The 24,503-nt window shown below is 33.4% G+C and overlaps 1 protein-coding gene and 1 long non-coding RNA gene across 3 annotated transcripts; both read left to right on the forward strand.

Moving 5' to 3' along the window:
• Window positions 1–1,259: 1,259 nt before the first annotated feature.
• Window positions 1,260–3,041, forward strand: LOC128237338 (uncharacterized). Its single transcript, XR_008261579.1, has 3 exons — window positions 1,260–1,371; window positions 1,978–2,141; window positions 2,295–3,041. It is a non-coding gene; the product is annotated as an uncharacterized LOC128237338 (long non-coding RNA).
• Window positions 3,042–9,021: 5,980 nt separating this feature from the next.
• Window positions 9,022–16,107, forward strand: LOC128237332 (ubiquinone/menaquinone biosynthesis C-methyltransferase UbiE-like). 2 transcript variants are annotated; one of them, XM_052952753.1, is made up of 4 exons: window positions 9,022–9,116; window positions 13,548–13,694; window positions 14,661–14,743; window positions 14,992–16,107. In XM_052952753.1, the coding sequence occupies exons 2-4, from the start codon at window positions 13,607–13,609 to the stop codon at window positions 15,472–15,474; spliced, it is 654 nt and encodes a 217-aa protein (XP_052808713.1). In that variant the 5' UTR covers window positions 9,022–9,116; window positions 13,548–13,606; the 3' UTR covers window positions 15,475–16,107. The 2 variants fall into 2 exon arrangements, with proteins under 2 accessions (XP_052808713.1, XP_052808712.1); XM_052952752.1 differs by lacking the exon at window positions 9,022–9,116 and adding an exon at window positions 9,168–9,401 and having other exon boundaries at window positions 13,547–13,694.
• The last annotated feature ends 8,396 nt before the right edge of the window (window positions 16,108–24,503 follow it).

Consider the following 24,503-nt stretch of genomic DNA (forward strand, 5'->3'; position numbering starts at 1 on the left):
ATCGAATACAAAGGTTCTTGAATTCTGGTATTGCTTGTCTGTTATTTCATTTAATAGGCCATGACATAATACTACAGTCAACACAAAAACCGAGAACTTGATTCGCCATAAACTGCTATTTCTAAACGCATTATCACAAAAAATCAGTGTAGATTTTCAGTTTGTTTCAATAATTGTTAATATGATTGTGGGTCATCTCGGATGACTTTGTGTATTGCGGGTAAATAAAAAAAAACTCGACGACCATTTTTGCGGGAAAGTTAAAAAAAAATATCGGAGGTTATTTTGGATGTCGTGTGCTTCTGTGACGAGCTTTAATTGTTTTTATAGAGAACACGTGCGTGTGACAGTAACGAGACATATCGAGTTTCACACTAAGCAACGTGTTTTCACAATTAAGTAAAATAGGGGCAAAGAATGACAACATCTTGTATGACATTTTGTATCAGTCAGTGAACTTTTCTAGACACTTAATGTTTTAGTCCTGATTTTTACAGAGCTGACTTGTACGCACAATCTGGGATTAGATCGTAGATATTGAGTGTCAGGACTTCGACCTTTAACGGACAAGATTTTTACTAAAGTAAAAATACAGATAATGACACAATAACGCAGTGATAAAATGTGTTTTATAGTTATAAAGAGAGACCCTTCCGTCATTATAACATTGATTTTAATAATAAACATAGTATACAGATACAATTACAATTATTTGTTGTGTGTATACAATTTTTGTAAAGTGCGATAATCCCTGACGTACGCGTACTAGTCAACAGTATTTGTGTTGTTGAGTAAAACAAAAACAAAACAAATTTTATTTCCACTAATTCTATTTGGTTATTCAGACATTAACAACGTAATAAACACAAAGATTCAATTCAGTTTGTCCATGATGATTTTATGGGTAGTTGAATAAGGTCTGGCTTCACTTTCGATAACCCCGGATGGTGCTTGTTTGCTAATGAGTCGGTTTGACTGTTACCATAATAGGGATATAGAGGGCTGCTGGAAAAAAACATTGTGTCTACAAGAGGCAATATGAAATTGCCCCCTTACAAAGTTTGATGCACTTAGTCGACTTAGAAATACACGACTTGGCTTTCTAATTACGTATTAGACCTCGAATCAATCTTGATAATAAATAATTTGTCTTCACATATCAAGCTGATTCAATATTCCATCACACATAAATCAGCTTTGTTTAACAATATAATCTCTATTAAGACCTGCATATTTTGGATGCTGGCTCCGGAACAGGAATCTATACCAGATCAATGTTCGATATGGGAGTCGGACAGATGGCCTTGCTGGATGCTTCCGAAGATATGCTGAATGTTGCAAGAAAAAATCTTGCTGCAGATATAGGCGCTAGTAAATATTTTTAAATAAGAACTTTCACTGATGTTAAGCCAAATAAAATAATTAAACGTAATTTCCGTTTGATGTACAATCTGCAGTAATCAAAACATACAAAGAACGGTTTCTTATTATTGATTCTAGTGTGTTTAAGATCTAAACAAATTATAAGAATAAATATGTCCATGACATTTGGTTTAAGGAGTATTTTAATCCAAAAACAATGTCTAGTGTTGCACGAATAGTACTAAAATGGATGTGCGGATATTCTTGACACTTAATTTTACCAACAATGCTTTAATCCCTTTTTGATTCTTATTAATTAATTATATTATTAGATATGTTATGCAACAAAACATTTCATTGCTAAGTTTTCCTTAATTAATCATTTTGATCAATTCATACAATGACATTTTTGGGACATGTTACTGCAAACATAACTAATACAATATTTTTTAATCTTATCGTTTTTAATTGAACATTAGTAAGGCTTGTCATCCACCAGCTCAATAACAAACCGCCTTCTGTCAGTTCAATTATCTGAAACATTTTTACTGTTATTGTGTTAAAGTAAAGCTGAATCTCTGTTATAAAATATACATGTATTTTCTGAAATTATAGATAAGGTTTCTGCAATTATCGAGAATACTTTACCGGAAATACCATTTGGTGATGGAACATTTGACGGCGTCCTCTTTAACATGGTATACAACATTTATCCTTCTTGAGAAAGTGTATGGCATCACCGGACTTTACGATTTATGTCCCAGGTGTCACATACACAGGTATCTACACTTTAACCCTTAAATCTCATGGGAGTATCGGTATCACTTCTCAAATTAAAAAGTGAGTCTTAACTATTGTACTCCATTTCTTATCATCTATTACCACTTTCGTTATCAGTTATGTTGAATAGCATATCATAATTGAAATTGTAGGTATTGCACCATTTGCCAAGAGGTGTTGGCAGGAATTTCTTTGGAGCAGTTGAGGCCCTAAAGGAGGCACGCCGGGTTTTACAACCAGAAGGAGTTATTGCTATAACAACAGTGCTGGATTCATTTTAACGAACGCATGGTGTCTCAACATTTCCCCTGAAATACCAAATAAACTGTGTACCATTCTGCCATCGGCAGAAGAATGGAACAATATGATTTATAAAGCTGGCCTTAAATGCTTGGTAAGGACAAATTTGCTTGGATTCGGAATATTTAGTCAGGAAGACTATACTGATGCTACTAACATCTTTAAGCAGGAATGGCGAAATAGCGCTGTTTTCTATGAAATGGCAACAGAAGAAGAATTTGAACGTGCTAGACAGAAGGTCAAAACACTTCAAACGAGGGGTGAGATTAAGGAGTGGATTAAAGAACACGACAAAACGCAAAAGTTCGGATTTGTAACTCTATTTCTTTGTCAGTGAATGAAGTACTAGTATAAGACATTAACTAATGATAAAAATGAGTATAATTGCAACATTATACAATGCTCTGACCTGCTGTTTGATTAAAGGGAGTTTTTCAGTTTTGTTAAAAAGAATCTTTTGTACAAAAAGTATCCACCGGAGGAGGAATATGAAACGATAATGAAATAACAGCAATTTCGCCAGTTTACTTGTTTATCCAAACAAGTTAAAAGGAATCCTGTTGATGTATTATTGTCAATAAATGGAAAAGCAATCATGATTCAATAATTAGATTCTATATAAACCTATATCTATAATTCTAAACCTGTTTAGATGTTATTTAATTTCATGTCACATTTTAGAATTGAATTTTATAGAACAGTCTTATATATCTTGTGTGTTGCTTTTGTACAAGTTAACATACTTGGTTTAGACGGACAGTTTTGGCTGTTATTGATAAATTCATTTAACATAATTAGCTGTTCCCTTAATACCATTCTATAACCTCCTATCCTATAGAAAACAACAAAATCATTACTTTTCAGTGGTATTATTTTGGAAGTCTCAGTGAAGCGATTTGGGAAACCGATTAACACATACAACAGGAACTTGCCACATGAGCAAAGTATGTCTTATTAATATCATGCCTGACAAAAATGGAGCTTACAAATGTGCTCGACTGGCAGAGTAAAAACTGAGATAAAACCCTCCTTCTCGGGGAAAACTCAGAAACCTCTGCCCGTTTGTCATCCAGATTTACAGGATTTGTCTCGTACCACTAGATGTCGGGCCTCATCACCCGTAAGCTCCCAAAAAAATAGGTATAAAATGGATATCATTTATATGATTCATGTCACGTACTATATCAAAATATACAATTTTCAATTACAACGCTATGTATACAAGTGAGAACAAAAGGATCATGATGCGCTAGTTAGAATGTCAACACAGTATACGTTAAACAGTTGTATAAAGGAAATTGAATTTGTTTAAAAAATATTCGTAAAAAAACACGATTTTTCTTTCATACACATTTACAACTTTTAAAATTTGTTTAGTCATTGTTTCTTGTTTATCTTGTTGCGTATATGGTATGCTGGCTGAAAAATAATATAATTGTTGATTTAATCAGTAATATACCACCTACTTTCTTTGTCATAGATCAAACCGTCCTCGATTTATTGAGCGAAGTTTTTATAATACTACTAACCGTGACTTCCATGTTTTACCTTCTGACCTCAACGCAATAGGGGTTATATTTTGTGTTATGGTAAACTACCACTGAAGATTTAGTCATCGGCCAAACCGTGCACGTGCTATTATGCAGTAAAATAATTTCATAAGAAAGACTGTTGATGGCGATATTGACCTTTAACCTACTGATCTCAAAATGTATAGCTGCCATGACAGTGTCAGCAACATTAGGAACTTTTTGTCCCGCTGTTTCTGTTTCTGTTACACAATATGTTCATTCTTAATGTAAATACAATAATATGAAATAAGGCACTGCTTTGGAGGGCACTTGGAATGTTATCAACTACAGAAACTGCTAATGCCGGACAATTTTTCAAACAAGTGTAAGAGGCAGAATTGATTTTATAGGACATACCACAACTATGACTATGACCAATAAGTGACTTTTGTCAAACATTACCCCCCCCCTTGAGCGCCATGTTGTCACGAATATTTGGACAATTGAACGAAATATGCATAGACCGAAATGACAGCTGATTTGCCATTGACATTGGACGCCTTTGAGGCAGTTTACGATATTGACCATTCAAAGTGTGAGGATAGTAGGTACAGTTTTAAATCATGTTTAGATAATGACTGATATTTGCAGATAAAAATGTATCCTTTTAACAGCAGGAAATAGGTAAATATGATGCTATTTTAATATCCAATATGAGTTGTGACCTTGTCCTTTAACACTATGACTTTAAAATCGATATGGGGTCATTAACTGGTCACCCCAACCTTAATTCAAAGTTTTATGGCCACGGGTGCACGCATTGTTTATTGAGTTAACACACCGACAAGCCTTTAACGTTCAAGGCCACTGTGACCTCGACCTTTGACCTTATAACCCCTAAAATCAATAGGGGTCATCTACTGGTTAGGCCATGCCTCAATGGCTAGTTTGATGACCAAATGTCCAGAAATTGTTGAGTTTTCACTTGGACATGCTTTGACAACCTTTTCGCCTTAAAGGTCAATGTGACCTTTGCATTTGACCCGATAAACCCTAAAATCAATAGGGGCCATCTACAGGACAGGACCAAAGTTCACGTCAAGTTTGATGACAATCGGTCCAGCTTTGGTCTACCGACGAACCGACCGACCGACATATGCTAAGCAATATACCCCTATTCTTCGAAGGGGGGGGGGGCATAATTAGATTATTTAGGTGCATCACAAGTAAAGTAAAGGCAATGCAAAAAAATTAAATAATTTAATGGTTGAAATTGATATTAATATATAGTATATTGTAATATAGTGCATCCATACTGTATTGCAGTTTAACAGTTTACAACATAATCAGATCAAGAATGCATTATAAATAAGACTACATTAGCTAATTCAGTTTAATACTATATCCTTTGAGATAGCAATGCAAGATGAACTTTTGTGTGCATATTTACTTAATTGTTCAGAACTTACTAGGCTAACTCATGTTAGTTCCGGCATTATATACACCGCAAACACAGTGTTTAATACGACTGTCTCAAAAATGATCATATAGTCCGGTATGTTGTAAAGCGATCATTTTATTATCCTGAAAAAATATCCAATAAAATCCATGTGACATTATTGCCACCAGTAGCTGATAATTATCAAACAGCGTAATTCTAAAGAAATCCCCAAGGAAAAAAACGAAAGGGAATAAAAGGGAATGGATGTTTCAATGATCATAATGATAGTGATGATATTAAATGTCATCATATACGTTTGGTTGTAGAGAACTCATTTCTTTCATGCTTTACGATGAAATATGGGGTTTTAACAGTGAAATAACAACAGTGAAAATATCAATTTGATATTTTCACTGCAAAATAAGGAGTGAAAATATCAACTTTCAGAACTACTTTTAAATTCCTTTGTTGTTACATGTACTTGCCTTGATCAAAACAGAACACTGGACTTCAGTAAATTATGTCAAAAAATGTTAAAAAATATATAAAGAAATGTTTTATAAATTTAAATAAATATATAATTGGAAATTAACAATTTACCGTTTATTACCGGTTATCCCGTTTATCAAACATTTTACTGATCTTTGAAGCTGAATGTTCGAACATTTGCTTTCATACCTAATAAATTACAGTCAAAAACAACTGTTCGAACATAAATAAAATCATCGTTCAAATGTATTTTGTGTTAACCGTTGTAGTACGTAAATGAGCTTCCTGGAGAATTCACACAACAATTTACAGATAGATCCGATATTTTTTACCCAACCCACACTTCAAAATGTGTCAACAACCATTTTAAAGCGAAACAGACTGGTGTCTGACAGTAAGATGACTGAATATTAACTTACTATAAAAACACGCGTACAAGCTGTCTTAAACTAAGTAGAATGGTTAAAATCCAATGAGTATCCACATTTGTTTTGCTAACACATTTGACCTTCCAAATTTTCATTCTTTAAATAGCGGCGTAGTAAATTGGTTATGTATTCATGCCGTCTTAAATTAAAAAGTGTTTTCATTATTTTTTGGAACATATGTGCACTAATAATACTTCATTGTTTACTGTTCATAAAGCTTTGCAATAGAAAACGAGCGAATATTAAGCTATAAGATTGAACAGCAGAGAACTATTTCTCAGCAAACCGAAAGTAGAAAAGTTGACAGCTAAAATTATGCATGAGGGGCGCCCCACGGGTAGCGGAGTAAAGCCCACCCTTTTCAAAAAAGGGGGTTATTCAGAAATAAATAAAAAAATAAAAATAAAACTCCGAAATTAAGCATAAAAGAAACAGAAAATTTGTTTATTTCAGTGTAAGATCGTATTTAATTTCACTCGTGATCATAAAAAAACTACATTTTAAATATAAATATGTTTTTCTATGACACTCGTGAAATAAAATACGATCTTACACTGAAATAAACAAATATCCTCTATATATATCATCATCATCACCACCACCATCATCATCATCATCATCATCATCATCATCATTTTTATTAATATTATTGTTTTTTTATTTGTTTTTTTTTACCAGTAAAGATTGGACATTTATTTTCATATTTCACTTAAAAATGAACATTAAAGAATTTTGATTTTGTAGCGTTCTACTTACCTGTTATTATCTTCTGTATGCTTTGCCTCTTGTTATAAGGATATTTAGACTTTGCTTAACAGTGGAACACTGAAAACTTGGAAAATGTGTTCATAGACTCCTATATAAAGGCTTTTAATTTGATTCTCTAGAGCTAACACCGTGGTTTTACCTATCGCTAGAATAGATGGTTCTGTAATTTACCCTTAAAGTGTTTAACATGTATATCTGTCGCCAGGACAGGTAGTGTTTACATCCTATGAGGGAGAGATCGAATACATATAACCATATAGAAGATTCAACGTGCTCCTACCCCAGCGCCAGCACCAGAATTAAGATATACCTTCGAGTTGAAATATTGCTATAGTTATAAATGCAAATTTCTTTCTGGTTTATTTAAAGGGTCTAGACACCTGATGGTCCACAAATCGCTGTTGCGTTTATATGCAAAGTATTTGCTCACGATGGCAAACTTGAACCTGAGGTATGTTTGGACGCGTTTATATGGTAACTGAGAACATTGAATATTTTAATACAATGCCAATAGTTTGTTTTGAAAAGAACCTTAGATATATTGATGAAGCCAATATAATTTACGCATGATATCAATATCTGTATTCGATACCAATTTAGTTTACTAAGGTTTACTACGATATCATGTTGCTGTTATTTTGGAAAAAAATATCATAGTGTGTAAAAAACTGAATAAAGAATGTCTTTAATGTTGACAATTAAGGTCCCATTTTCATCGGGGTCAAAATTTAAGGTGATATAGAATAATAACAAAAAACGTAGGCATTGAAGTGTAATTGTTTGAAGACATTAAACTATTATTGTTATGAGTTTAATCAAGCGTAAAAATAGTATGCTAAGTGGGTAATTAAGCTATAAATAAAACTCGAAACACCGCAATACGATAAAAAAGACAGGATTTTAATATTTGCAATCAGAAATTAGAGCCAATTAATTTATTGTATGAGTTAGGAAAAAGAAGAAGCCTGAAGTGAATGGGCGAAAAGCTTTTTACTATTTTTGCTGCAGTGGCCTTGACCTTCACCCCCTTTAAAAGCAATACCAAGTTAGCTCTTTACATAAGCTACCTTCACAAAAAACTTGCATTACTTTCAATGAATTCTAGGATAGAATATTGGGCGCAAACAATGTTTGACAACCATACCCGATTGTCCGCCCGGCAGCCCAACGATATCCCAATTCTAATGACCTGGTTTTCGTTGATTTGAAATTAAGACTTTTTTGTTTAGATAGGGAATAAATTCTCATTTGAAATTATTTAAAGATGCACTCTTACTCCAAAAAAAGATTTACCACAATTCATACAAATGTTTTAATATACCAAAAAATAATGAATAGATGAACAATATTAGTTATGAAGGATACCGAGTTAAATATGAAAGATATGTGCAGAAAACACCGTATTTTTGATCGCAGTTAATCTTTTCGCATTCTCCAAGCATTTAGTATTTTTGCTATTTAATACACAGTTATAATCTTGCTATGGGTAATTAATATTTTTCATAAATGCATTATTTAGTAAAAAGTTGAAGATTTATCACTCAAATTATTTGTTTGTTATACATGTGTATGCATTGATCTTGAATTGGTCAAATACCTAGAAATCTACGAAAAACACTTTGCAATTGAGTAAAGTAACGAAATGGAAAAGAAGAACAATGAAATATAACTTTGAAGATTTGATTTGACATATACCAGCAAACGGCCTCTGCAATATGTAGAAACATACGTACTGATTTTTTTTCCTGATGATAAGTCACGCCAATCCGCCTTTATCTATGCAGGTACGTGCACAATTGTGCATGAATTTAAAACTGGGGGAGTCACAACCGTCAAACTCTATTTATTTCACTGACGTTTTGTAATGGCACGTATAAAATCGTTGATGCATTTTAACCCTTCATTCAAGAACTCGTATATATATAACAGCGTAGTAATTGTTTCGGTATCAATTTAAGGTTGAAACAAACTTCACTTGCCGGCAACTGGTGTAACATGGGCCCTTGTGTCCCCCGCTAGATTCGCCACCGTCAAATGGTATGTTTATTAGACGTTGTCTTGGAACAATGCCAGTTTATTATTACTGAATTGTAAACCTATATAACGTGAACGAGACACAGGATAGTTGGAACAATGGCGATCAACAACCTGATGCGTGTGTCTAGGAGTCATAATATATTTCTTAAAAAGTTCGCTCACCGACAGCTAAGTGTTTTTGCTGACTTTAAGAATATAGTTGGTGATTACGACAAGTATAGGAAACCAGTGGGATCCGAACTTATGCTTGGGATGACGGAATTCTACACCAACAAAAAAGCAAAGATAAGTTAAAAAATAGTGAAATGCTGTTATGTTGTTTAGAACTGTTTAAAAATCCAAACGATCTGGGCTGCTCTTTACTTTGATAGTCTATTCACACAGTCTTGACTTAAAGGATTAGTTTAAGGGATGTTTGGCATGATAATCCCCTGCTGTGCATATCCTGCTAGTTGCACTGATGTTACAGTAGGGGCCTATTTCCTGTTTATTTGTTTATTGGCTCAGAGCAATTTAGGGTCTATTTCTAAAATAAAAATCCAATAACAGCACAGCAGGGTATTCAGATCAGAGATCTAATAAGACAATTAGGCAATTAGATTAAGATCAATACACAGAGTTTGTGTACAATACACTTTTTTGGGGGAAGGGGGAGGGGATCACTTATAGAAGGATTAAACTAGGCCTTTAAAGGTTTCAAAGGATATGCGTTTAAAAACACGCTGGTCGAAGGATAGCCAGGGTCACAATAGTTTTGAATCTTAATTCCTGTAATTTGAATCCAAATTAATTCTACAATATATTTAACGCCATTGTGTCTTTATAAAAAAAAATGACATTTGAAGTAACTTATGTACGAGAAGGACCAAATTTTACACGATGGTGTTCAAGATGGCCGCCATAAATATCTATGAATTTCATCTCTAAATATAGAATTTGTTTACACTAAATGGTCTCAAGAAAAGCAAAACTAGTGTTTATTTGGCACTTGATAAATCTTCATTGCCTCTTTATTGGTTGGCACAATATGGACTGGGAAAATGTTTGAACAAACAGTGGACTTGAAAACCGTTAGTCAAAGGTGGCTGTATGGCAAATTTTGGTAGATGGTATCCAAAATGTGGTGGGAACAGATCAGTCTTGACCTTTGTAAACCCCGGTTGGTGCTTGATTGATAATGATTCGGCTTGACTGTAACCACAATAGGGATTCTGAAGGCTGCTCACAGAGGACCTATTATGTCCCAAATACACAAATATATTGAAGAAGTCAGTTATTAATGCTTACATGAAGAACAATATGAAATAAAAATCTACAATACATTTAGATATGCTCTTAATTGACACTATCACAATTTCCCATAAGACTCTTGCAGCAATAGCAACGTTGTGACCAGCTTTGGCATGCTGTTATGATGTGAAATGGGTTCCTTTTTTATCCACAGAAGATCTTATATTTTTGCCGTGAAAACTGTTTTATACTGTATATTATTCTCAAATCACCACATTTTGACACAAACTAAAATAAATAACTAAAAATGATATGGGAAAAATTGTATGTATTGTATTTTCATACTCATACCTTGGAATGACCATTTCCTTGACCTAATAAGGGTCAATGTCGTATGAAAAGTTGGAGTACAATATAAGAGAAATAATATCCATGAGGATATTTATCCGTATTTACGACATAAGATATCAGCAATATTTAAATGTCACATTTTTTACTGATTTGAAATTCAATGGCAGCCATTTTTGACGCCATCCTAGATATACCGATCCACAACCCACGTTTTAAATCCATGCTATTTCTGCAATATAACATATTTTGAAGAACTTGTTGATATATAAAACTGCTTGTCACCTTATACTTAAACCAGCCACCTTTGACCTGATTGTCACTCCATTATTATGTGTACTCATTTCCAACAATGCTTATAAGCATGAAAGGTAAAAGAAGAATGAACTTGGAGAATAAAACAGGATTTGGGCCCATAACATAAGCGAGCAAATCTTTAAAAAAAAAGGTGGCATAGGACAAAAAAGCTTATACTATTTGAATTTAAAAGTTTTAACAAAAAAGACAAATTCAACAGTTATAATGTATTTACTGAGCAATAATTAATTAATAAATAAATAAATAAAAAAATATGCGTGTGCTGTAGCCATTCTAAAAAAGATTCGTGTCGAAGTGTTTGCAAATAATGCAAATAACTTGTCGAAAACGCATTTACCGAAAAAAAGCAACTTAAATAATCACTAAATGAACAAAACCGCAATTTAGGATAGAAGAAAACGTAATCACTGAGTATTTATTCAAATATTTCCATTAAACCATGACACCGAGCCTGACACGTTTGCATGAGTGCTTATGTTGCAATACATCTTTATCAACAATCAATGATAAAAAATTAACAATAAACAGACAACAGAGAATGCACACTAAATTAATCATGACTTTATATTATTTTTATATTTCGGCTATTTGAATTTGATTTCGGTAATCTTCATTCGGAACTCCTCGGCCATTTTATCGAAAACAGCCTCTGATTTATATGGACGGTAAACATACTCAGAAATCGGTATGTTTAAGTCCGATGCAAGTAGATCGCGTTCTAATTTATTTTTGCAGTTTAACTTAATGATTTTACTCTTTGGAATCTTAATTATGTTTGCAATAATACACTTCACTGGCAATCAATTTGAACTTAAATCAACAAACACAAGCTAAATCACTACATTTGATTAATAATCTAATCAAAAAAGCACGGACTACTTCTACAGATTTACCGGCATACATCCGATGTTGTTTTCGATAAAAATGGCCGAGGAGCTCCGAAAGGGTATTGTTCCGTATGCCAAGGTGCACACATTTAAAGTTGCACAATAAACAGAGACAAGACGAATGTTGATATTTGGCATCAAAGACGCGGCTGAATGGGTTTTATTGAATATTAATATTTATCTATTGATGTTCATGAAACATTCTGATTAAGTTTCATAAATATTAGACCAACAATAATGCTTCTAGTGTGTTCCAGATTGGACTTAGTCACCTAGTTTTTGACCCACGTGAAAAATATCGATTTCCAATTGGCTCAATAAAGTAATGTGATAATATATACAATTGTTAACATTCCGAATAAACATGGACATAGCCGAACTATGACGGTATAATGAACTTTCTAGATCATAGTTACTCGGTCGTCTCCGGCATGCGTAAATTATTTAGACTGGTACCTTGCATTATCACCGATAAAATTATTGGTGTCGGGTCGATTCGGCCGAGATATCATTTCGGCCTAATCCTTTTCGGCCTACTTGTATTCATTATTGTTTGTTTTTAATCGTGTGAATTACGCTTTGAACTTTCATTTTATATCAGTTAAATTTAAAATTTGTTAATTTCGTTATGCGACTTATATAAGCTAGTAACATCGTGTGAATTAAGCTATGTACTTCCATTTTATATCACTTAAATTTAAAATAATCAATAAGTGTCGTGTTAAGGCACTTATATTTGTTATAAAATGCATAATTTAAACTATTATTCACAACTTGCCCGTAAATTATCACTTGCTTATTTACTACCACAGCGTGTATATAAATCGTTTTCACAGAAATTAAATTTCTAAAGTAACGACATCGTATGACCGGCGACCAGTCAATACATAAACAGAGAGAATAACTCTTTCTTTAATTTCCTGTTTTAAACATTAGGCTTATACGTTTTGGAAGTTTTACACGCATCACAACGGTTATTGACGACAATTTTAAGTAAAGTTGAATAAGAGTTGATATCATTAACAAATCTTTTTTTTCATAACTAAAATTTATCCGTATACACTTCCCCATTGACAATTGCAAACATGTATCCCTATAGACGCGGCCTCCAGACTGCGTCTAATGAATAAAATATAAAAGTACAAACGAAAATTATCATGATTACGCATATCGTTTGCATATTTCCCCTAATTTGATATAGGTGTTATTATCTGAAGTGTCAAGACATAACAGTCTGTATTCAAATATGCTCACATTTAATTACCATCATATGAATAAATCCATCCCAGCTGTGTACGATGGGTGTTAGCCCCGAATTTAAATAAAATAGTTGATTAACATTATAATAAACATATAATTAACCAAGATCTTATTAACACTAAATGCTTTCCAATTTGAAGGAATTACATAAATATTTATATATTAAAAATATATTAAATACATGGCATTTGTAAGTTTTTGTATCAATGACTGAAATTAATTATTTTAATGGTTTTCAGTTCTTTATACCTCGTTGCGTACGATCTTGGAAAGAAGTGATCCGTAATTGGCTCACTTTCAATACTTAATTTGACTTCACTAATCAATCTGATTCAATATCCCATCAGATATTAATCAGCTTTGTTGAACTATATAATCTCTTTTCAAGACCTGCATATTTTGGATGCTGGCTGTGGAACAGGAATCTATACCAGATCAATTTTCGATATGGGAGTCGGACAGATGGCTTTATTGGATGCTTCCTCAGATATGCTGAACGTTGCAAGAGAAAAGCTTGCTGCAGAATTAGACGCCAGTAAGTAGTTTTAACAAAAAACACTTTCCCTCATCTGTAAAGCAAAAAATGAAATTGTCTAGCGTTATTTACTTTTGATGTACAATTGGCAGCAATCATAAAAAATCAAGAACGATTTCTTTTTCATAGTTTCTAGTGGGTTATAAAGCTTAACAAATTATATGAATAAAAATGTTCATGACGTTTGGTTTAAAGAGTATTTGTGTCCAAAAGCAATGCAGAGTGTTGAAAGAATAGTACTTAAAGCTGCACTCTCACAGATTGAACGTTTTCACAACTTTTTTTTTTATTTTTTGTCTTGGAACGAGCCAATTTTTGCGAAATTGCATGGAAACCAGTCATATAAGACTGCTGACAAAAACAAAGATTGCAGATTTCAATATTTAAGTTCAAAAATTGATGTTTTATGCATTTTTCTTAAACCGTTAGTAACGGTTTAAGCCATTAAACATTTATTTTCGAACGGAAATATGAAAATCTGCGTTCTGATCTTTTGTCAGCAATCTTTTATCATTGGTTTGCATATATTACGCAAAAATTTGCTCTTTCAAAGACAAAAAATAAAAAAGTTGTAAAAACGGTATATCTGTGAGAGTGCAGCTTTAAATGTATGTGTGGACAATATTGACACTTTTTTACCAATACTGCCTCGGCCACTTTGGATGATTCTTTTATATTAAAAGATATGTTATGTAACCAGAATTTGCATTGATAAGTTTCCCTAAACTAATCACTTTATACAGTTTTACATTTATGTGACATGTTTCAAGCACTCAAACATAACAAATACAATATTATTTTAAACTTATCATTTTAATTGAACATTAGTTAGGCTAGTTTTCCACCAGCTCAAAAACAAACCATCTTCTGCGCCAGTTCAGTCATCTAAAACACTAGTATTGTTATTGTGTTAAAGTTCAGCAGAATCTCTGGTATAAAATATGCATATTTTTTCTCAAATTGTAGATAAGGTTTCTTCAATTGTCCAGAATTCTTTACCGGAAATACCATTTGGTGATGGAACATTTGACGGCGTCCTTCTAAACGCGGTAACAATATTTATCATTCCTGAGTTAGTGTTTGTTATCATTTAAGACCTTAAATGAAACTTGTGTCACCGGGAAACTACGACTTTAGTCCAAGGTTTGTCAGCCTTGCCTTTTAAATTGCATGTGTGTATTGGTATCACTTCTAAAATACAGAACTGTGTCTTAACTATTGTACTCATTTTTTTATCTTCTATTACCACTTTAATTATCATCTAATGTTTTACAACAAATCATTATTGAAATTGTAGGTATTGCCCCATTTACCAAGAGGTGATGGGAATTTCTCTGGCGCAGTTGAGACCCTGAAGGAAGCACGCAGAGTTTTGCAACCAGATGGAGTAATTTCTATTACAGAATCGCTTGATTCATCTCTTACGAACGCATGGTGTCTCAACATTTCCCCAGAGATAGCAAATAAATTTTGTCCCATTTTGCCATCGGTAGAAGAATGGAACAAAATATTTTATGAAGCTGGCCTTAAATGCTTGGTAAGGACAAATTTGCTCGGATTCGGACTCTTCAGTGACGAAGACTATTTTGATGATACTAACATATTTAAGCAGGAATGGCTTAATAGCTCTGTTTATTATGAACCGGCAACAAAAGAAGAAATTGAACGTATGAGGCAGAAGGTTAAAACTCTTCAAACAAGGGGTGAGATTAAGGAGTGGATTAAAGACCACGACCAAACAGAAAAGTTCGGATTTATGACTCTTTTTATTTGTCAGTGAATGAAGTACTGGTAATATACATGAATTATTGATAAAAAAAATCAAGAGAATAATTGCAACATTCTACAACGCTCTAACCTGCTGTTTGGTCAAAGGAAGTTTGTCTGTTTTGTTAATTTTTAGGCATCTTTTGAACAAACAATTTTGCCAGTTAACTTGTTTATTCAATCAAGTTTAAAAAAAGATATGTTTTGATGTGTTATTGTCAATTAATGGGAAAGCAATCATAATTCTGTAATAAGATTTTATATAAACATATATCTATAATAGATGTTCTTTAGTTTAATTATACCATGTTAGATTTAAGAATTGAATTCCATAATACAGTCTTATATATCTTATGTTCTGCTTTTGTACAAGTTAACCTTCTTTTTTAAGAAAAATATTAAAATCCCACTTGGCAAAAATTCTGTAATTATTGTTCTAGCATAAGAATACTTATGCGATCATTTGTACGCCAAATTATAACGTTATGCATGTATTTTTTATTACTTTTTTATTTCTTAGTTGTTTTCATCACATGAAGACTAAATTGTGGAAAGGAGAGTTATTTTATCCTAAGGATATTTGCGTTGTTTTCCTGACATATATAATTGTTTTAAAGTGTATAAGTATTAAAAAGCTGTGTGGTCGATTATGTAAGCGTTATGAGTGTTTGTAAGCTTATTTATACTCGCACTCGGGCCTTACCCATTCGGCGAGTGCTCCGATAAGATTGTTAGTCATTTAAGGTTTTTTGGAGCATAATGCACAGACAGATTGTAACCCTGGTTAGAGCTACACTGGTTCTTTAACGTGCACCAGTATATAGCACTGTCACACGGGACGCCCATTTTACCTCCCTCCCCGAAGACAATTAGTATATTTGTAGTGGTTCGGCGGGGAATCGAGCCTGCGACCCCTTGATTGACAGTCAAGTGTATTACCACAAGACCACGGATCCGCTACTATCGACAGAGCTTAGTTTTATGTGACGAGAGAAGGTTATGCGCGTGTCTGTATTGTTGAAGAGTCATCATACCATGTATAATTCTGAAATGACGGCCGTCTACGTCGTGATATAGATCCGCAAAGTGAACTTTTTGACGTGGTCTTAAAATGTACACAGGTTGATTAGCGAAATCTTCTGTCGTTTCGCAAATGGCTAGTAACTTCCTTTGTTTTTATATCACTTGTCTGCGTGTTCGTGCAATGAATTTGGGGCATTGTTAAATATGGTCAAATACGCATTTTGTTTAAAATCATATTAATCAAACAATATTGAACGTTCTGATACTTCACTCTGGATGATTGCCAAAAATATATATGGAAAATATTCATGTATTTCATTTTATCCTTTATTGAATATGATTACCAAACTTTTGACGAGTGACGTTACATTTAACATGAAGCTGGTTGTCATCAAACTATGTTATTGACAGAAAATTAATAATAGCATATGTTTGTATAATCTACCTTTGACCCCCTCTGACAAAAAATAATCAAAAGCTACACAGTCGGAGTCAAGATCCCATTTGCATCATGAACATTTGAAAATAATCAGTAATTGGTCGAGCACACATCATATATTTAAAAAATGAATGCATCTGATACATTTTCCCCAGTTTACAGGTACAACCATTCACGATAAATCCTTTCCATTATGTAATATAATGCTTTGGTCTATGATACTCTAATTGAAGATCAGAGTGTCCAGTTGCCATCATGGTGTTTATCATGTATGTACATTACACTTTACAATATAACGGTTTACATGTTAGGAATCAGTCAGTGAAACCTTTATATGGAATATCAAATAAAATACCTGATCTTCCATTCACTCTGTTAACCTTTCAAATGATTTTAAAACAAAGAGAAATGACGTTTAGGCTACAAAAAGAAGAAACTCTTGCCAATGGCGTTATTAAAAGAACGGGAAGGAAATTTGCTAAAATACACACGTAAGGGAAGGAACTCTTTAAAAATAAAGAAAATGTTGTTTAGAAACAAGCGGGAGGAACTCTGTTAAAATAATGCAAGGACAGAAGCTCTAACAATAACGAAAATGTCATTTGTGTAACAAAGGGGAAACGTTTAATGTTAAAATGTTTAACATTTGAAAATAGTGTTTTTGAAACAATGGAAAGAAAGTCTGTTCCAATATTGTAAGTTGCATTGGTGTAACAATGGAATAAAACTCTGATTAGCTTTTAACATTTGAAAATAGTGTTTTTGAAACAATGGACAGAAAGTCTGTTCCAATATTGTAAATTGCATTGGTGTAACAATGGAATAAAACTCTGATAAGCTTTTGCAAATTATGTTTTTTAAACAAAAGGAAGGAACTCTGTTTAAACATAATTGCAAACAGCGGGTTTTTTAAATAAAGGACGGACTTCTTCAAAATATTGCAAATGAAACTCTGATTAGATACTGAAAATTGTGTTTTTTGAAACAAAGAGAAGGACCACCACTTTTAAATATGTGCATATTTTATTTTTAAGAAGTGCTTATTAGTTTTGTTGTGTTCCGAAATAGGTACTATACATAACAGTTTTATTTGCATGCGTCAGAATGTTCTTACGGGGTGTGTAAGCACCGAAGTGTACTTGCTTTGCAATCAGATCTAAAAATATGCACAAGTCCGATTCGGGAGAAAAGCTCCTGACACCACAGTTTGCACAATATTAAAACAAAACAGTAACCAGCCTGCAGTAGAAGTGTTCTTACACGGTACCACATTCTTCGATTTTCGAAATATGCCCGTTAAATGAAATTATCAAATAAAATATAAATCATACTCACGTGTGTTCATGTAAACATAGGGCACATCTACCACGGAAGTGTCGACAGCTCTTTTTCTTTGCACCACCGTAAAGTGGTGGAGCTGGCGTTAAGAGGCGGTGTCCCATGTCCATCGCCATCCCACTTGCTAAGGATTGTATTAGGAAAGAAGACAAGCATATTGGTAAAATTTTGACAATTCAACGGTCATAACTCCAGAGTGTATGGTGTGATCTAGCTGTTGATCGACCCCGTCGAGTGTTAAAACCCTAGTATGGGAGAGATCAAACATATAATACTATATATAAGATACGGTTACACATGAACCAACGATCACTAGCACCAGAATAAATTAATAAATACCAGCTGTATTGTGGCCGTATTTATACTCATTGGTCACATGACGAGATTAATCGGTTCTAACTAGTCGGACTGTTCCCTTTCTTACACGTTCATCACCACAAGGGGAAAGTCACCATCATATTTAGTGTTTTCAAATCTTGACCAAGACTTATTTAAATGTTATTTATCGTACAATTAATAATTCAAATATTAAAACGTTCGGTCCATACATGCGATACGATAAGTATAGGACACCAGTGGAAATTTCTACACCAATAAAAAATGTATATATACCCCTTGCTTTAAATTTATTTAGTTTCGACCAATAGGCGTCGTCGTTGTCCGACAATGTGTAAAAATTGTGAAAGAGAATTTTAATTTTGAAGAAGTTAAAAATCATTAACAAATCAATGTAACGTAACGTAATGATAACGTATTTTTATGAAATAATTGGCTTCTAATTAAATTAGTGTGTTTCTATGTTTTTCAATTATGAACGAACAAAGCTTGTATCATAATTCTTCATACGCTTATTAAGTATTGTAGGGCATATTTGGTTAATATTTTATCCATTTATGCATATTTTCTGACTTTTGGTTATCATAATTATCAGAAAGTATTTGCCGAAGTGTATGTTATTGACAGCTGAGTTTGTACAAATGCACTGTTATGAATAGTTTGTCATGTAAATTTAAAGCGAGAGTGGGCTTATTGACGTTGTGTTCAAGTTAAGTTGAGTTGAGTTGAGTTGAGTTGAAGAGTTGTGAATCTTTGGCGGTGTGACGGTTCGAGCTTTTTTAGTTTATGTGTTGCGAAAGAGAAGTTTTATACCCTCATTATTGATATCCTTATATTCAGAGCATCAGCTTAAATATTCAGAATTTCGGGGACTAGGAACCTTTGTATATAAAGCTAGACATATCCCTGTTTCTGTTTTCCATTGTATTAGGTTTTCAGGTAAAGATTAGTTATGTTTGTACAAAACAAGTATCAGTATTCTGCAGACGACCCTAGCCGTCAAGGAAATTGGTACAATACTTAGTTGGCATATATGTGTAACAGATATTCTTCTAAAGATGTCGTTACAAATGTATTCAGTTTATGTCAAGAATCACCACGATATTTGTAAATCATAAAACTCGTAGCAAAAAGCTGAACTCCTTTTCGAACATAAAACACTGATAAAGTCATTATAATTGAAATACATGACTAAACACTTCGTATGTAAAGCAAACGGATAACATGACATCTGTTAAATAAGGTAATTGTATAGAAATGGGTTGCGAATTATTTGATAACATGAGTACATGTGGTAAGGAGTTCCAATTGATATATATATATTTCTAATACGAATTTCATATTTCTTTTTAAATCATTGGTGTTTAACTAATTTAGTTTCGCAGCGCATTATTGCATTTATCTTGTTTCTTCAATATAATTCATAATGAATAAGAATGAAAGCAACTAAGGAGTATTGCTAAAATGTATTTTACGATAAAAGACAAAACTCATTGGCTGTTTCACTTCTTTGGAGTTTACCTATAGTTATGTTTCGTATTATAGGTTATATCCTGCTTTTCTTCACAAATGCTGAGAGTTTGGATGAAGTGGGCAGTCACGTATAACTTCATTATTAATTAGTAAGACCACTGCCATCAAAATACTGCTATTTGTATATGATATTTTGTTTCTTGTTTATAAGTGGTCTATGTGTCAAACTCTCAACCAAGAGGTTGTGGGTATGATCCCATTAGAGGACATTTTCACATGTCCAATCCAAAATCTTACTTTTCAGGAAATATGTGAAGTGAGTTTACAGAATCTTTTTAAAATATTCCTGAAATGCGAAGATTTATTCCTTTAACAGTAAGAAGATCCAAATATATTAGAAGGTGAAGAATAACAATAAATAAACAATCGGCAGTTTACCAATGGTATAAACTTATATTAAGATACATATAATACCGTATTTAAGGTGTCCATTATGAGTTGGTACGCGAATTATGTCAGCAGAAGTAAAACACACATCACCTCACGATTCATCTTTAAAAGAGTGGTTCAATAACGTGTTTTAACGAAAGGATAATACTCCTTTTCTTGTCATAACAACGTCCTTTAATCGTCCGAAATGTAAAGCTTTAAACAGCAAAATATTGTATTGTAGTATTAATACGTATTCGAATAAGACTCGGTTTCGAAATTATTTGTTTATGTTACGATGTGTGATTTCATTATAAGCCACATGTTTGCATCGTTGTTTTGTCTACCTTGATTGTAAATAGGCAGCTTTGGTAATGGTGTTAGTATTTGCATTACACACATCGTAAATGAAGATTGTATACTTCATAATTTTGTTTCTGCGTATTCACAGGCTGGTAGGGCTGACAGGTCCACAATCTGTTTCTTTAAACCATTTCTGTGACCGGTGGGGCTGACAAGTCTAGCGGCTTCTTCAAGTCTGCTGGACAGGGTGATCGGTGGTGCTGACAAGTAGTTGTAACAGGTAAGCATCAGCAATAAGTCAAGCGGCTAGTGCGACGAGACACTTTCAGCAGTCGGTGTGGACTGACAAGTCTAGCGGCTGGTGCTGTCCTGCTGGACACTTTAAGCGACCGTTTTAGGCTGATAAGTATAGCGGCTGGCTCTAGCCTGCTGGACACTTTAAGCGACTGGTTTGGGTTGACAATTATAGCTGCTAGGGCGGTGGGAAACTTCTAGCGGCTGGTTTGGGCTGACAAGTCTAGCGACTAGTGCGGCGAGACACTTTTAGCGGTTGGTCTCATTCTTCCAGTATGGCGGATAGGCGCAATATTCTAGAGGAACTAACCAACCGGCAACTTGTTGATAGGTATCGCTTCAACAGGGCAGGACTCAATTATCTACAAACCGTGTTTGGGCTAGCACTGTAGACAGCTACAATAAGGTATAAGTGTTTGTCGGCTATGAATAAACTCCTTATTACTCTAAGGTACTTTGCGACAGGGGGAATACAGCTAATCGGTGCTTATATGCACAATGTATCCCAGCCAGCACTATCGAAAATATTGACTGAAGTAACAAGTCATCTGTCATCTGCGGATGTTTGTAAAGGTTTGCGCATTTCCAACGTACAGTGAGGAAGCTTGATGCACAAGTCCAGAAGTTTTATGGAGTGACTAGATTTCCTAAAGTGGTGATTGTCATAAATGGCACCAACATACGCTTTCAGGCCCCTTCGGTGGATGAGCTCTCATTTGTAAGGGATTTCATTTCATCAACGTTCAAGTTGTGTTCGATGGTTTTGACACTGACTACTGCTTTTATATATTTTAGTTGTACACATAAACTCCCATAGTGTGTGCTTGTTGTAGACGTATTGATAACGTTTGAAGTTCTGACCCTCCCTCGGATCTCCTATTACCTCTGCTTAAAGCATGCAACCATGCAGAGTAAACCTTCACTTCTTGTTGCTCCATATTCGGAAATGTTGAAAACGATCATTGCCGACTGCAAGATATATTTTTGTGCCCACTTACTCATTCCGGTTCTATTTTTTTTGCTGGAAAAATACCGGAATTCAAGCTACCGGTTCTATATTTAGTTGGCGAACTATTGCAATTCCAAATTCCGTTCTGTATTCAGGTACGTAATTACCGAAATCCCTTAGAAATGCGGATAAATGTATTTTAAGTTTAAAAGTTAAGATAAGGAACATTTTATGAAATATTTTCTAGGAATGCTACGCAAATTATTATTGTGTTTACTAACCCAAGGAAATGATTTCAGGATAAAATATTCCTTAAGAACAAATATTAAGATGTATTAACTATCTTCACAAATGAGCTAAAATAAATCAGTTAAAATTCATCTTTTGGCCTATAACTTTCAAGTTATTCATGTTGGCCGATGTGATGTATTTTTGAAATATAGTTAAGTTTGAAAATATACATAAATAAAAGGGCATGAGACTAACATATAGTTCACTTAAATAGTAAAGAGGGTGCTTTCCTTCAGATATTCAGTTGTACACCTTAAGATACTCATAAATTTCACGTGTTACAACTTTCATTTCGGGACGGATGAAAGTACGTAAGCAACACCGTTGTCTTGTCTGTGATAATATTTCAATAAACATTATTTACTTTACCCAATTGCAAAGTTTTCATAAGTTTAGCTATTAAACCAATTTTAATGATTTGAATTGAGGTTTTATTCCCTATTAAAATACCAATAATTTGGAAAACAATCAATTATGTTTTATGTTTAAAAGCAAAAATCAAAAACAAACTAGTTTTCACTTGACTAAACTCATAAACATAATAATTTATTGGTTTAATCTATAAAAAATCAATGTCAATATTTTCCTACTTAATATATATTATGCGTTTCTTAACAACCTTCTTTGTTTATGTTGTATGCATAGTTGAACAACCTTATTCGCCTTTGTTGTATGCGTTATGCTATTCCATGTTGTACGCATTTCATACCGACCCCATAATCTCTCACTCAGCCATCACAGACACCCCATCCATCTTTTCAGTGTCAATATCTCACTTAGCTAAAGCGATTTCTGAACTGGCACCTGCATGTCTTAAGTTTATGAAATTGATACTTTCAATTACTGATAGTGTTACAAAATAATCATACCTGTTACATGTACGTGACAAGCCGTTCTTGTGTACCGATGTAGTCAATGGTCGTTATTAAATCGGTCAGCGATCAATTATTTGCAATATCTATCCTATCAACAATTGTCAAACATTTAAATAGTATTTTAATATCGATAATATCTTAAATGAAAAATTGAATACAAAATATATATCTCCGACAACCTAAAAATATATGAGTTATTTGTCTTTGTTTGTTTACCAGCCAAAAGTATTCATAGTAATTGTTTAAAAACATACTTTTTCGATAAAACTTGGGGCGCTATTTCGCATCTCGTAGTTTTATTTTTCATGTGAATATATTCTCACAGAAACGGCAGATTTGGCGATGACGAAAATTACCGAACGCAATGTTGTCACACTCTGATGAAATTTTGGTGTCCGGCATTCACGCGTTCAATATTGTTTATGAACAGAAAAATACTGGTTCTATCACCTTTAAGTATTTTTGTCAGGCTCATAGTGGTTGCACTTTTAGAAGAAAGTAGTGCTAAGTGTATACGCGCATACATGTAGCCGTAATAGGGCTTTGCCGAGCTTCGCTCGGTTTAGAGCCCGAATATTTCAATCAACATTTTTGTTTGCCCTAACGCCAATTACTTAAGGGCTTACCGTATATGATGCATTACTAAATGATATATTTGCGAATTTTAAACTTAGTTATCAGAATATAATGACCTAGAGTTGTTCACATGTATTTGTGATAAAATAATCTTACACACTTTTATCAAGTTTTATCGCTGATAATTTTGTTACCCTGATATAAAATCGTTTGTATAATAGTAGATATGATGACCTGCGTGTGGAAATTACATAAACTTATGGAAATATAGAACAAATTTAGGAAAAGTACTATACTATTGTATATTTTTATGATACTGCTAATTGGCGTAACTTTATGCTCTGAGTGCAAATTCTTACAATTTTTACCGTTAAAGAGTCTATATTAATGCATTAATATGAATGTTTTTGTGTAATTTGGCTGATCATATTTGGTTTGAACAAACTGCGCTTACTATAAAAACATGTTTGTGATTTTAAATAAGTTATTTCGCAACTGTGATTTTTGGTTTGTTAGTTTAAGGTTTTAGATATTATTACACTTGTTGAAATAGTTTGACTTTAAAGATCAATCATACAATGGTAATGATTATTTTGACCAAAAAAATGACATACATAGTTTAAACATTTCCTAGCCAGAAGAGTTTAAAAGTTATATAAAATATAAATTATGTATTATCAAACTTCAAATAGTATTCTATAAAATAAAAAATGTAT

The sequence above is a fragment of the Mya arenaria genome, chromosome 6 (genome assembly GCF_026914265.1).
Source record: "Mya arenaria isolate MELC-2E11 chromosome 6, ASM2691426v1".
Lineage (NCBI taxonomy): Eukaryota > Metazoa > Mollusca > Bivalvia > Myida > Myidae > Mya > Mya arenaria.